This window comes from Cetorhinus maximus, chromosome 21, assembly GCF_964194155.1.
Source record: "Cetorhinus maximus chromosome 21, sCetMax3.hap1.1, whole genome shotgun sequence".
Taxonomy (NCBI): Eukaryota; Metazoa; Chordata; class Chondrichthyes; order Lamniformes; family Cetorhinidae; genus Cetorhinus; species Cetorhinus maximus.
In genome coordinates, this window is record NC_135899.1 from 11,147,155 (window position 1) to 11,162,567 (window position 15,413).

Below are 15,413 nucleotides of genomic sequence, written 5' to 3' on the forward strand. Positions count from 1 at the left end.
AACATCCTGGGGGTTACCATTGACCAGAAACTGAATTGGACCAGCATGTAAATACTGTTACAAATGCAGGGCAGAGGCCTGTGGAGAGTCACTCACCGCCTGACTCCCCAAATGTTCAGCATCTACAAGGCACAAGTCAGGACTGTGATGGAATGCTCCACTTGCCTGAATGAGTGCAGTTGCAACAACACTTAAGAACCTTGACACCATCCAGGACAAAGCAGTCCGCTTCATTGGCATCCCATCCAGCACCTTAAATATTCACTTCCTCCACACTGACGCACAGTGGCAGCAGTGTGTACCACCTGGCAGATGCACTGCAGGAAGCAAGGCTCCTTCAACAGCACCTTCCAAACCTGCAATTTCTACCACATAGAAGGACAAGAGCAGCAGATATATGGGAACGCCACAACCTGGAAGTTCCCCTCCAAGCCACACACTATCCTGACTTGGAGATATATCACTGTTACTGGGTCAAAACCCTGGAACTCCCTCCCTAATAGCACTGTGAGTGTACCTACACCTTATGGACTGCAGCAGTTCAAGAAGGCAGCTCACCGTCACCTTCTCAAGGGCAATTAGTGAAAGTTCAGTAAATGCTGGCCTAGCCAGTGACGTTCCCGATCCTGAAAGAATAAAAAAATCCCTCCTAGTATCCACCCTGTCATGACTCCTCAGGATCTTATATGTTTTAATAAGATCACCTCTCATTCTTCTAAACTCCCATGAGTAAAGGCCCAAGCTGTTTGACCTTTCCTGAAAGGTGAAAAATGGGGAGGCGGTGCCATAGTGGTTTTGACACTGGACTAGTATTCCAGGGACCCAGGGTAATGTTCTGGGGACCTGAGTTTGAACCCCACCATGGCTGATGTGAAATTTGAATTCAATAAAAGCCTGGAATTAAAAGTCTGATGATGACCACAAAACCATTGCTGATTGTCATAAAAATCCATCTGGTTCACTAGTGTCCTTTAGGGAAGCAAATCTGCCATCTTTGCCTGGTCTGCCCTACATGTGACTCCAGACCCTTGTGGTTGACTCTTAAATGCCCTCTCAACAAGGGCAATTGGGAATGGGCAATAAATGTTGGCCTAGCCAAAGACCCCGCATTCCATGAGCGAATAAATATCTTGCATTTTAGCCTGTCTCTTAGAGACGTATTAGGTCAAATGCAATACTTTGTGAGGCAGTTGACTGTTGCCATGTAGGTAAATGGTCTTTTATCAACTCCTGAGATGTGAAGGTGGTGGTGCGGTTGGGTAGTAATCAGCCAGGCTTCCTGATGTTGGTCATCTTCGATGACTCCAGCACCACCAGTAAAGCTGGAGGGGTGTGATGTTAGGTGAGGACAGAATGGCAACTCAGCTGTGATGCAGATCCACGTCAAATAGCCTGACTGTGGTCACATTTGAGACTCCAGCTCATGTAGTTTGGACACATGAGCCCAATGAGGAATGGACACTTTTGATAGGTAATGAATGTCACGTTGTCAGAGTGTCAAACTAGTGGGTTCAAGGAGATTCTATTTAGGAAAACGTAGGGCATAGAAGGCGGTGTTTTTAAAATGCTACGACTGTTTCTGTCTCTACCACTCTTTCAGGCAGAGAGCTCCAGATCCCACACTCTGGGTGAACGATTTCTCCTCCGCTTCCCTCTAATCCATCTACCAACCACTTTAAGTCCGCACTTTTGATCTCTCTGTTAAAGGAAATATCCTATCCACTCTGTCTAGGCCCTCATCGTTTTATATACAAATGATCACTCAGCCCCCTTTGTTCCAAAGAAAACAACCCCAGTTTATCCAATCTTTCCTTACTGCTAAAATTCTCCAGTCCCGGCAACATCCTCTTTGTATCCTCTCTAGCGCAAGCACATCCTTCCTGTGATGCAATGGCGAGAACTGCACACAGTATTCTAGCTGTGGTCTAACTAGTGTTTCATACAGTTCAACCATAACCTCCCTGCTCATTTTACATAGGATATACAGCACAGAAACAGGCCATTCGGCCCAGCCAGTCTATACCGGTCTTTATGCTCCACTTGAGCCTCCTCCCATCTTTTCTCATTTGAATCTACCATCGTAACCCTCTATTCCCTTCTCCCTCATATGGTTAACCAGCTTCCCCTTAAGCACATCTATACTATTCACTACATTCATTCCGTTTCTTTTGAATTCCCCATTGGATTTCTTGGTGACTATTTTATATTGATAGCCTCTAGTTATCCTCTTCTCCACAAATGGAAACATTCTCTCTGCATCCACTCTAAGGAAAACCTTTCATAATTTTAAAGGCCTCTATTAGGTCACCCCATGGCCCTTTTTCAAGAGAGAAGAGACAGACCCAGCCTATCAATTCTTTCCTGATATGTATACCCACGCACTTTTTGGTATCACCCTTGTAAATCTCTGCAACCTCTCCAGTGCCTTTTTATATCATACCTTTTTATCATATGGTGACTAGAACTGCACGCGGTATTCCAAATGTGGTCTAACCAAGGTTTGATACAGGTTTAGCATAAATTCCTTACTTCTCAATTCTGTCGCTCTAGCAGTTTAACCTAGTGCTTGGTTTGCTTTTTTTTTAATGGCCTTGCTAACCTGAGGCCTCACTTTTAGTGATCGGTGTATTTGTGCTCTGAGATCCCCTTGTTCCTCTACCCCACCTAGACTTGCATCTTCCAAGTATTAGGTGATCCCCCTATTCTTCCTACCAAAATGTACGACCTTGTGTTTATCTGTGTTGAGCTTAATTTGCTGGACATTTGCTCATTCTGTAATTTTATCAACGTCCTCCTGCAATTTGTTGCAGACATCCTCAGTATTGACTATTCCCCCACACACCCCCCCCCCCAAAAAAAATTGATGTCATCTGCAAATTTAGAAATTCTGTTTTGGATTCCAAATTGTTAATGTAAATTGTGAACAGCAGTGGTCCCGGCACTGATCCTTGTGGAACATCACTTCCCACCTTCTGCCACTCTGAATAACCATCCTTTACTCCCAGCTTCTGCTTTCTGTCTTGAAGCCAGCCAGCAATCCATTCTGCCGCTTGTCCCCTTATTCCACATTCTCTGACTTATTCATTAGTCTGTTATAGGGCACCCCATCGAAGGTCTTTTAGATAAATTACATCTGCTGCATTACCATTCTAGATTCTCTGTTACCCCTCGAAAATTCAGTAAGGTTGGTCAATCAAGATTTTTCCCTTTTGATATTCATGCTGACTATTCTTACTATATTTCTCATTTCTAGATGTTCTTCAAGTCTTCCCTTAGCAGGGACATCATTATTTTTCCTCCCACCGATGTTAAGCTGCCTGGTCTCCTGAACCTGTTCTATCCCCCTTCTTAAATCTAGGAATTGCATTAGCCGTTTGCCAGCATCCTTGCTGGGTTGACACAACATTTAATCGTTTCAAAGACCTCCATCTGATCGCCCTTGGCCACCATTTTTCAAGAGGAAAGAGACCCAGCCTGTCAGTCCTTTCCTGATTTGTATACCCACACATTTCTGCTATCATCCTTGTAAATCTTCTCTGCACCCTCTCCAGTGCCTCTATATCCTTTTTATAATATGCCAACCAGACCTGTATGCAGTACTCTTAAGGGTGGTTTAAACAAGATTTAATGCAGGTTTAGCATTATTTTTTCAATTCAGATTCTATGGGCCATAAATATAGGACAGTCACTAAAAACAATCCAATAAAGACTTTAGGAGAAACCTCTTTACCCAGAGAGTAGTGAGAATGAGGAACTCGTTACCCCAGGGAGCGATTGAGAAAAGTAGCAACGTTACATTTAAGGGGAAGCTAGAGGGAGAAAGTAACGGAAGGATATGTTGATAGGGATGATGAAGACGCTGGCGAGGAGCATAAACTAGATGGGCTGAATGGCCTGTTTCTGTGCTGTAAATACTATCTTTGTAATTGGGATTATTACAGTCAAACCAAAAGTGAGGTTTTTTCAATTGAAGCTTGGTTGTCAAGCAGCTGCCTGTTTCTTGCCTTGTCTCAGAGACTTTGCTCCCTGCGGCCTGCAGTGTAGCATGGGCCTTTGTTCAAAGTAGATGACAGTCTCCCCTTGACACTGCCATGGGTCAGATTAACCCCTTCGGTCACTTCCCACTCTGCATGGCTCACCCCCTCCTCAGATCTCCCCCACCCCTCCTCAGATCTCCCCCCACCCCTCCTCAGATCTCCCCCCACCCCTCCTCAGATCTCCCCTCACCCCCTCCTCAGACCCCCCCTCACCCCCTCCTCAGACCCCCTCCTCAGACCCCCCTCACCCCCTCCTCAGACCCCCCTCACCCCCTCCTCAGATCTCCCCGACACCTCCTCAGATCTCCCCCCACGCCTCCTCAGACCTCTCCCCCCCCACCTCCTCAGACCTGCCACCTCACCCCTCCACCTCAGATCTCTCCCTCACCCCCTCCTTCAATCACTGCTTGGCCCCCTGCTCAGACTCCCCATCACCCCCTCCGTCGATCTCCCCTCACTCCCCTCATCAGACCGACCCCACCTCAGACCTTTCCCCTCACCCACTCCTTTTCAATGGGCCCTTCCTGCCCAGCTCCAGCCCAGGTTGATGGAAATGATCAGGAGAGTTCATCAAATGGAACAAGTTTGCTTTTCTGTCAGAACAACTTGAGGTATTTTGCTTGTCTTTATCTAGGGGGAGGCTAACAGCACGGTGCAGGCCACAGCAGAACCAGAACTCCTGGTGCTGGATAGGAGCCCCAGCAGTGAAGTAAATCAAGGTAAGATAAGATTACCCATTCAAAATGGCTGTTGTTCTGTTAGCAAACTGGCAGCCATTTTGTATACAGCACGGTCCCTCAAACGGCAGTGAGAGGAAAGGCACGGTGATCTGCTTTGTCGGTGGAGGGTGGGTTGTTGGCCAGTACAGCAAGGGCAGAGCTCTCTGAACAGTGCCCTGGGAACTTCTGTCAGATACTGAGCCAGGTCAAAAGGCAGACAGGTGGCAGGTGAGGTTCAACATGGGTAAGTGCAAATCCAGTGAGTTTGGACAGGAGAGGTGAGAATCTGCATGAAGTGGCCATGTGCCTGATGTAAGGATAGAGAGCTGGGGATGGTTCAAAATGCTGGTGTGGTTTTGGCAGGCAGTGGCTGTGCCTTTTAAGCCGAAGGATTAAGTGAAGAGGGAGGCCGAAGGAGGGGATGAGGAGGGTCTAAGGAGGGCGGAGGTCTGATGAGGGGGAACTTTTGAGGAAGGGATGAGGGGGGAGGTCTGAGGAGGGGGAAGGTTTGAGGAGTGGGGTGGTCTGAGGAGGGAGTGAGAGGGTGAGGGGGGAAGATCTGAAGAGGAGGGGAGCGGTGAGGTTTGAGGAGCGCGTGAGTGGGGAGGTCGAAGGAGTGGGTGAGGGGGAGGTTTGAGGAGGGGTGGTGGTCTGAGGGGAAAGTGAGAAGGATGTCAGAGGAGGGAGTGGGTGACGGGAGAAGCCTGAGGAGGAGGGGAGGGGTGAGGTTTAAGGTGGGGGTGAGGAGGGAAGTCTGAGGGAACACCATTAAAGTTCGACTTAGCTTTGGTGAGGCCAGGTCTGGAATTGTTCAGTTTTGACCTCAGTGCTGAAGAGCGATGTAGAATTATTGGAGGGAGTATAGGAGTTGGGATGTTATGGTGAGGTTGTATAAGACATTGGTGAGGCCAACTTTGGAGTATTGTGTGCAGTTCTGGTCACCTAACTACAGGAAGGATATCAGTAAGATTGAAAGAGTGCAGAGAAGATTTACTAGGATGTTGCCGGGTTTTAAGGAGTTGAGTTACAGGGAAAGATTAAACAGGTTAGGACTTTATTCCTTGGAGCGTATAAGGATGAGGGGAGATTTGATAGAAGTTTACAAAATTACGAGGGGTATAGACAGAGTAAATGCGAGTAAGCTCTTTCCACTTAGATTAGGAGAGATAAACATGAGAGGACATGGCTTTAGGGTGAAAGGGGAAAGGTTTAGGGGAACATTAGGGGGAACTTCTTCACTCAGAGATTGGTGGGAGTGTGGAACGAGCTGCCATCTGACATGGTAAATGCGGGCTCACTCTTAAGTTTTAAGAATAAATTAGATAGATACATGGATGGGAGAGGTCTGGAGGGTTATGGACTGGGTGCAGGTCAATGGGATTAGCGGAATAATATTTCGGCACAGACTATAAGGGCCGAATGGCCTGTTTTCTCTGCTGTAGTGTTCTATGGTTCTATGGAGTTCAGGGGCCTGGGAAGCTGAGTCTAGGAGAGTGAGTTATGAGGAAGGTAGTCTCTCTCTGGGGAAGAGGAGGATGAGGGTAGGGGGAAATGGTGGGGGTGGGAGAGTGGATAGAGACTGCAGAGGTACATAGGTGTTGGATGCAGATGAGTTCTTGTCCTGGACAGGTATTGGGGATTGTGAACCACAGTTTAAAGTTCTAAGCTCTGCAGTCCTGCCACATCTAGTCGTGGATGGTGGTGGACAATTAAACAATTCACTGGAGGAGGAGGCTCCACAAATATCCCCATCCTCAAAGATGGAGGAGTCCAGTACATCAGTGCAAAAGATAAGGCTGAAGCATTTGGAAAAATCTTCAGCTAGAATTGCTGAGCAGATGATCCATCTCTGCCTCCTCCTGACATTCCCAGCATCACAGATGCGGGTCTTCAGCCAATTTGATTCATTCCACGTGATATCAAGAAACAGCTGAAGGCACCGTACACTGCAAAGGCTGTGGGCCCTGACAATATTCTGGCAGTAGTACGGAAGACTTGTGCATCAGAACTAGCCACGTCCCTAGCCAAGCTGTTCCAGTACAGCTACAACACTGGCATCTACCCGGCAATATGGTAAGTTGCCCAGGTATGTCCCATCCACAAAAAGCAGGACAAATCCAATCTGACCAATTATCACCTCTTCAGTCTACTCTCAATCAGCAGCAAAGTGATGCAAGGGGTCGTCGACAGTGCTATCAAGTAGCACTTACTGAACAATAGCCTGCTCACTGACGCTCAGTTTGGGCTCCGCCAGGGTCACTCTGCCCCTGACCTCATTACAGCCTTGGTTCAAATGTGGACAAAAGAGCTGAACTCGTGAGGTGAGAGTGACTGCCCTTGATATCAAGGCAGCAAGTGACCACGTGTGGCATCAAGGAGCCCTAGCAAAACTGAAGTCAATGGGAATTCGGGGGAAACTCTCCACTGGTTGGTGTCATATCTAGCACAAAGGAAGATGGTTGTGGTGTTGGAGGTCAGTCACCTCAGTTCCAGGACATCACTGCAGGAGTTCATCAGGATAGTGTCCTCAGCTCAACCATCTTCAGCTGCTTCATCAATGATGATCGCATAGTATTCAGCAGCATTTGTGACTCCTCAGATACTGAAGCAGTCCGGGTCTGTATGCAAGACCTGGAAAAGAGCTAGGAAGTGACCATATCCAACAAGAGAGAACCTAACCACCTCCCCTTAGTGTTCAGTGTTCTTACTGTTTCACTTTGCTATTGTGCAGTGGTTGCGTAAGTGGTATTTTCCGCTAACAGGATGCTTTCAGGAACCCTATTTTTGTAATCTCCTCCAGTTCTATAATCCATCAAGATCTTGGCACTCCTTCAGACCTGGTGCCTTGAGTAACCCCGATTATAATTGCTGCACCAGTGGTGATCAGCTGCCCGGGCCCTAAATTCTGGAATGTCCTCACGAGACCGCTCTGTCTCACTTTCACCCTTACATTCCTTTAACCTGACCAAACCTTTGGTTATCTGACCTAGTATCTCCTTATGTGGCTCGGTGTCATATCTTGCTTTATAAGCTCCTTTGGGCATTTCACTGCTTTAAAGCTGCCATATAAATGCAAGTTGTTGTTATAAAGCTGTCAAGCTGGGCTCTCCCCCTTCTGTCATGGAGAGAGAGAGAGAGTAAAAGGGAAATAGAGAGCGTGAATAAACAGAGGGGTCGTACTGCTGAGGGGTTATAACGATTGGGATGGATTGAACAGGGTTGGGACCTTTTTCTTTAGAAAAGAGAGAAGACTGAGGGATGACCTGATAGAGGTCTTTAAAATCATGAAAGGATTCAATAGAGTAGACATAGGTGAGATGTTTTACTTGTCGGGGAAGACCGGAACACGGGGCCACGAATATAAGATAGTCTCTAATAAATCCAATCGGGAATTCAGGAGAAATCTCCTTACCCAGAGAGTGGCGAGAACATGGGGCTCGCTACCACAGGAAGTGGTTGAAGCGAACACAATAGATACATTTAAAGGGAAGCTGGATAAACACATGAGGGAGAAAGGAATAGAAGGATATGTTGATGGGAGGAGATGAAGTAGGGGTGGGAGGTGGCTTGTGTGGAGTTTAAATGGCAGCATGGACCAGTTGGGTTGAATGGCTTTTTCTGAGCTGTGAATACGTTTGTAATGGAGGGTGTGTTTATTTGCTCATCTCTGCCTTCGTGCATCGGGACGTAGATCCTGCTGCTCAACAGCTCTTTATACCTTGCTCGAATGTGTGGTGAGAGAATGACAGTGCAATGCATCCCGGGAATTGAACGCGGTATGGCTTTATTTTGCAGAGCTCGGCGAAGAGGCAGAACCGCCCCCCAAGAAACTGGGGCAGTTGTCGAACCCCACGGCGGGCACCGGAAGTGCGATGGGAAACATCGCTTCGCAGAATAACAAGGAGGCGCCGTGCTCCGGGGCCGGCCAAGAGATCGCGGCGAAGGCCCCCGACCCCGAAACCACAGCGGCTACGGGCACCCGAGGGGAAGAGCCGGCAAGCAGCGAGGCGCAGTGTAAACCTGGTGAGCCCTACCTGGGCTTGGAGTGCCCGTCCTCTGACACTGTGGCTGTCAGTCGGCCGGGGTCTCAACCCGGAGCTCTCCCTGCCAAGGGCTTGTCAGGTAACTATTCCCTGGAGTTTACATCTACCTCAGCTGCAAGCATGTTGTCCGACGGATGTTTTGGGAGGGCGAGTGGGAGGGGTCTTGGCGGAGTAAATAGGGACCAACTAGTGGGATGATGGGCAGCTGGAGACTGCCGATTCAATTGGCAGAGGAACTGGACAGGAGGTGAGGGGCCATGTTCTTTCATGCAGCAGGATGATGTGGTTTGGAACAGCCTGCACCCTCCATTTCTGCCCTCTTGTGCATCCCCGATTTTATTTGTTCCACCAGTGGTGGCCACGCTTTCAGCAACCTGGCCCTTCAAGCTCGGGAATTGCTCCCCTAAACCTCTCCTCCTATTTCTATCCTATTTTGAGATTCTTCCCCTTTGACCAAACTATTATCTCCTTGTGTGGCTCAGTGTCAGACTTTAATGCATTGGACGTTGTAATGCATTGAAGGCGCTATACAAATGCAAGTTGTTGTTGTTAGGCTAGTGGAAGTAGATTCAATAGTAGCTTTGAAAAGAGGATTGGATGAACACTGGGCAAGGCAAAATAAAATTGTTGGGTGGACAGGCAGCAGCTGTCCCCCTTAGCTGAAGGGTCAGTCACGAGGGGACATAAGTTCAAGGTGAGGGGCAGGAGGTTTAGGGGGGATGTGAGGAAAAATGTTTTTGCCCAGAGGGTGGTGACGGTCTGGAATATCCTGCCTGGGAGGGTGGTGGAGGCTGGTTGCCTCACATCCTTTAAAAAATACCTGGATGAGCGCTTGGCACGTCATAACATTCAAGGCGATGGGCCAAGTGTTGGTAAATGGGATTAGGTAGGTAGGTCAGGTGTTTCTCACGTGCCCGTGCAGACTCGATGGGCTGTAGGGCCTCTTCCGCACCGTGTGATTCTGTGATAACGGGAAAGAGTAGGAGAGAGAGGGACAAATGGGGTAGCTCTCTCAAAGAACCAGCACAGTATGAAAGGCCGCCTCCTGCCCTCTTCTAATTTGCTTTGATGTTTTTCTTCCTTAGGCCATGCTGCCAAAACATTCCCTGCCTCCCCCACCAAGGCCCCAGGGGCCAACAGGGCTAAGATGACACTAACCGGGCTCAACAAGTCTCCGAACTCCATTCAGAGCCTAGCCATGAAACTGCTGAGTGTGCCGACCGGACGGGCAGGGAACGAGGTGGCAGCAGTCCCAGTGGAGGCGCAGAGACTGATCCCAGTTCAGGATGAGAAGCCCAAGATCCACAAAGCACGGAAGTCGATATCCAGATCCAGCGCCAGTCAGGTACCAAAGGGGGTGGCCCCGCTTGCGCGTTGCGCTTGCACGGAGGGCATGCTTTCCCGCCGCCTGATGGCCGGGCGTGCACTTACATCACGACTGCGACTGCTCTGTCTTGGCTGGGCTGTGAGGAGGAGGGATAGCGGGCTGAGGAGACGTCGCCTGCCTTGCAGCGTGGATCAAGCTCTAGAGTCGGACTTAAACCTTATGCCTCAGAGGCGAGAGTGCTAGCCACTGAGCCACAGCTGACACTGAGCGTGAGATTTAGACTGACTTTCGCAGTGTAGTACTGAGGAGGTGCTGCACTGTCGGAGGTGCTGTCTGTCAGATGAGACGTTAAATTGAGGCCCCATCTCTCCGCTCGGGTCCATGTAAAAAAATTCTATGACACTATTTTGAGGAAGAGCAGGGGAGCTCTCTCCAGTTTCCTGGCTAACATTTATCCCTCAATCAACATCACAAAAACATTATCTGGTCATTATCACAAGGTTATTTGTGGGAGCTTGCTGTGAATATTTTAGCTGCTGCATTTCGTCCGTTACAACAGTGACATAGTATTCAAAAAGTATTGGTTGTAAATGACTTGCTGAGGTGGTAAAAGATCCCCCATAACAGCCTGGACGATGCCAGGGAAACACGGGATCTGTATGACGAGGGGAGGATGTGGATGGGAAAATGTGAACTGATTTTTCTCCCACTAAATTTTTGTGTTTTTAATTCGGCAGACATTCGGTTAAAGTCCGCCTTGCTTTAAAAGTATTGCATTTCCCAGACACTCCCCCCCCACCCTAAAAAAATCCTGCTGTTTGTAACTTTTACACAGAGATTGCCTACAGAACTGGGGACCTTGCCCACCGAACGGACAAGCCAGACCCCTGGGGCGACAGCAGAGGCTGAGCACGCAGTCCCGGGTCAGGACGAGAATCAGGAGGTGCACAGAGCGAGGAAGTCGATACTGAAAGGCAGCTTCAGTCAGGTACGGTGAACAGTACCCCCGCCCCCTCAGACTGGCCAGTGAGCCACAGTAAATAAGGGGAAGCTGACTGCGTACTGTCTGTTGGTTAAAAAAATGTACCTCCCACCCAAAAACCTGTTCTGAATTCCCGCCCCAGCTGTTGCCTGTCAGCTGCCCCGCGCTTCAGGTGAGTTTTTACATTGCTCTGGGTTTGGACGCAGGACAAGTAATCCTGCTGTCACCGTCCCATCAGTACACTCTTGCTCCCTCCCTCCTCTCCCCGCCACCTCCCAGGCATTCCTTCGCGTCAGGCACCGATCAGATGCAGAGTGTGTGAGATGCATGGCCTACGAGGGGTTAAGACTCCAGTCCTACCTTTAGGAGGCGATTCAGCCCCATTTTTATATTGACTGTGTGGCATTTGTTTGGGGACGGAGAGACAGAGGTGCGGGATTAGAGGAGCAGGGAACAACTTCCAGGTCACCCTGAGCACGTCAGTGGCAAGTTAGGGGTGAGCAAACATGCCAGGTGCTCATCGAGCACCTTTCCCTGTGTTTGTTGCTGCCATTTGTGGGTAACATGGAGAGGAGTATAGGTCCCCGAGCTGCCAGGATGGATGAGCAGCAGTCCTGCGGTGGGGCTAGCTTGTCCCCTTCTTAAAAACTCACTTTCAATCCAGGTGTAAGTGCAGGTTATCTTGGCAGATTACTTCATTATATGGTTGTTCACAGCTCCAACCATGACCCAGTGGATAGCTCACTCTCCATGTGTGTCACAAGTCCCACTTCCCAGTGCAAAGGGAATGCTGCACTGTCAGAGATGCCGCCTGTCAGATGAAACGTCAAACCGAGGGCCCCGTCTGCCCTCTCAGGTGGCCATGAAAGGTCCACTATTTGAAAAAAGAGCAAGGGAATTTTCCCTGCTGTCCTGGGCCAATATTTATCCCTTAACCAACATCACTAAAGCAGATGACCTGGTCATTATCTCATTACTGTTTGTGGGAGTTTGCTGTGCGCAAATTGGCTGCCACGTTTCCTACATTACAACAGTCACTACATTTCAAAAAGTACTTCATTGGCTGTAAAGCCATTTGGGACCCCCTGAGGCTGTGAAAGGCACTATGTAAATGCAAATTCTTTTATATAAATATAATACCAACTGTCTTTTCACTAACAATGCTCTTTTTAACTTCGGCCAGGTGCTTGAATAAAACTGTACATTTGACTAATAAATCTGCTTCTTATTTTTTAGAAAGCTGGGTTTTGTTATAGCTGGTGTGATTACAACACTTAACAGCTTTTTGTGAGTCGGTGAGGTTACATTTCATAGCTGTACTTTTTGGGTGGCTTAGTGCGGTGAGACGGGGGCATGTATAATATTTTGCACAGGCACAAACAATCCCGTGAGTGGCGAGTCTACCGTTGCTTGCATCAAAGTATTCCACCTCCCTGCATCCGATTGTGTGTTTTTTATCTCGTTTGTGACTAATTATGCCTAACTTCACACAGAGCTTGGCAGAGAAGTTGGCAAGCTTGCCCATTGGACGGGCAGTTGGTGAACCTCCTGGGGGAATGACAGAGCCAGAGCACGCAGTCCAGGCTCAGGACGAGAACCAGGATATTCATCGAGCCAGAAAGTCAATCCTCAAAGGCAGCTTCAGCCAGGTGAAGAGAGAAGACCGGATTTTGCAGACTGGTGGACGAGTCAGAGAAATGTTAAAACCTAGGGAACCTCGCTCTGCCCCGCCCCCTCCTCGCTCTGCCCCGCCCCTCCTCGCTCTGCCCCCCCTCCTCGCTCTGCCCCCCCCCTCGCGATGCGCTTTCCCCCTCCTCGCTCTGCCCCGCCCCCTCCTCGCTCTGCCCCGCCCCCTCCTCGCTCTGCCCCGCCCCCTCCTCGCTCTGCCCCGCCCCCTCCTCGCTCTGCCCCGCCCCCTCCTCGCTCTGCCCCGCCCCCTCCTCGCTCTGCCCCGCCCCCTCCTCGCTCTGCCCCGCCCCCTCCTCGCTCTGCCCGCCCCCTCCTCGCTCTGCCCCGCCCCCTCCTCGCTCTGCCCCGCCCCCTCCTCGCTCTGCCCGCCCCCTCCTCGCTCTGCCCGCGCCCTCCTCGCTCTGCCCTCCCCCTCCTCGCTCTGCCCTCCCCCTCCTCACTCTGCCCTCCCCCTCCTCGCTCTGCCCCGCCCCCTCCTCGCTCTGCCCCGCCCCCTCCTCGCTCTGCCCCGCCCCCTCCTCGCTCTGCCCCGCCCCCTCCTCCCTCTGCCCCGCCCCCTCCTCCCTCTGCCCCGCCCCCTCCTCGCTCTGCCCCGCCCCCTCCTCGCTCTGCCCTCCCCGTCCTCGCTCTGCCCGCCCCCTCCTCGCTCTGCCCGCCCCCTCCTCGCTCTGCCCCACCCCTCCTCGCTCTGCCCCGCCCCTCCTCGCTCTGCCCCGCCCCTCCTCGCTCTGCCCGCTCCCTCCTCGCTCTGCCCGCCCCCTCCTCGCTCTGCCCGCCCCCCCCTCGCTCACCCCCATGCTTTTATCGTCTTCCTCCTCCTTTTCCACCCTCCCCTTAGCCATTGTCATCCTCACACCCATTACCCCCTTGACCTTCTGTTCTGATTGGCTTCCACACAGGGTACGGCAAAGAGGATGGCAAGCATGCCGACTGCTCGGGCAGTCGCTGAGGTTGCCGCGGAGACGGAGGTTATGGTCCCAGACCTGGACGAGTACCCAGAGATCCACAGAGCGAGAAAATCCTTTCTCTCAACAAGCATTAGCCAGGTATGCCGGGTGGTGGTGTCTGTTTATTGTGCAGTGATGTGAAAACAGCCTGGCTTCAAAAAGTCAATTAGGAGTTTTTATTTTATAGGAGTTTGGGTAAATTGCATGGCATTCCTTGAAGCACAAGCACCTGGCAGCACCTCATTTCAGAATGAACATTGGGGCAGGAATGAACACTTTGAGTGCTCCTTTAAGTTTTTTTTTTAACACAAGTCTAATACTTAAGAAAAGTTAATAGCAAAAGGTGTTAATTCATTCCTCACAACTGTCCCTTTTTATTCTCCACGATGTGCAATGAATTCAGAGTTTGACCAGGAGCCTTCCAAGCGAGATCGTTGGCCAGGGCGGGAGCGAGGTGTCGATGATGACAGCAGAGAGACAGGATGCTCCCCAGGACCAGGTGGAGAAAGTGAAAGTCCACAGAGCCAGGAAGTCCATGTTTAAACCCAGCCCTGCTCAGGTACGTCGTAGTGTGTGCACCCACTGCAGCTCAGCTCAGCTCTGGACTGGGGGGAGCGTTGCTGAAACACCAGACTCCATAGGTTGGAAACTGCAACACTTGTTGATGTGATCAAAACACGCTTGGGCTTGACACTAGGTTAAGCACTTGATGTGCGAAAGCGTCGCGAGCACCTAAATGTCACTACACCGCAGGGAGCGATGAATGTGCCTTATCCCACAGTCTTGTGTTCTTTTGGGTTCTGTATGTAACATGCATGCTGTACAGCTCTCCACACAATAGGACTCAAACAGACAAACCAAACCTGGAATCAGGGCAACATTTAGGCAGTTTTCATATCTCCACACAATCAGTTATATAATTTACTAGGTTTTTGAAATTCTGAGCCCCCCCCCAGGGGTCCATCCAGTGAACACATGGGAAATTTCCCAACCCCGCACATCATCTGCATTCAGAGAGAATGTTGCAGCCTTGCTTCTCCAACCTCCGCCCTCCCTTCAGAGTGTTGGCTATGGAATGGAAGGGCGGTGATTGGGGGGGGGGGGTGGGATTTAACCCACAGGCCCACGTGTGTTCAGGGTCGACATACAAATGGACACATTGTCCGGTTTCTGCAATTTACCCACGTAACGGAAAGCAGGGGAAAACGCTGAGAGATCCGGGAACGGCCGGCCCAATCACCTTCACGGAGACCGCACATTTTCAAAAGCCCGTCGTTGCCTTAAGTCTGCAAATGTTCAGAGACGGAAGATCTCCTGCACTCTGCCGTGGCCCAGCGGGCAGCGCTCCCGCCTCACGAGTCCGAAGGTCATGGGTTCGAGTCCCACTCTGAGGAGCTGAGGTCAAAATTAAGGCAAGCACTAAGGGTGCGAAATTGGTTGAAAGGTGTGGAGCGCTGGGACAAAGGAATTGGAGGAAGGGAAGAAGGCACGTGGAGAGCTGGACATGAGGGAAATGCTGAAAGAAGCCTAAATTTATCTGATGGCCATTGCATTTCTCCCCTCTCCCATCCAACACACACCGCCCCCCCCCCAACCACCAACAACCCCCACCACAACTCCAACCCCAGTGGTTAAAATTCCACGGTTTCCAAGGCTTCACATCCCTAAC

The 15,413-nt window shown here is 50.4% G+C and overlaps 1 protein-coding gene across 7 annotated transcripts in view; it reads left to right on the forward strand.

Annotated features, from left to right (window-relative positions):
- LOC144695650 (histone-lysine N-methyltransferase EHMT2-like) overlaps positions 1 to 15,413 on the forward strand; it is an 83,102-nt gene that overhangs the window by 1,098 nt on the left and 66,591 nt on the right. For all 7 annotated transcript variants that reach the window (XM_078566565.1, XM_078566562.1, XM_078566568.1 and 4 more), the window contains exons 2-8: positions 4,672 to 4,756; positions 8,552 to 8,878; positions 9,885 to 10,144; positions 10,962 to 11,114; positions 12,602 to 12,757; positions 13,697 to 13,843; positions 14,148 to 14,303. In XM_078566565.1, coding sequence (XP_078422691.1) covers positions 4,672 to 4,756; positions 8,552 to 8,878; positions 9,885 to 10,144; positions 10,962 to 11,114; positions 12,602 to 12,757; positions 13,697 to 13,843; positions 14,148 to 14,303 — 1,284 coding nt within the window. The remainder of the gene's footprint in view (positions 1 to 4,671; positions 4,757 to 8,551; positions 8,879 to 9,884; positions 10,145 to 10,961; positions 11,115 to 12,601; positions 12,758 to 13,696; positions 13,844 to 14,147; positions 14,304 to 15,413) is intronic.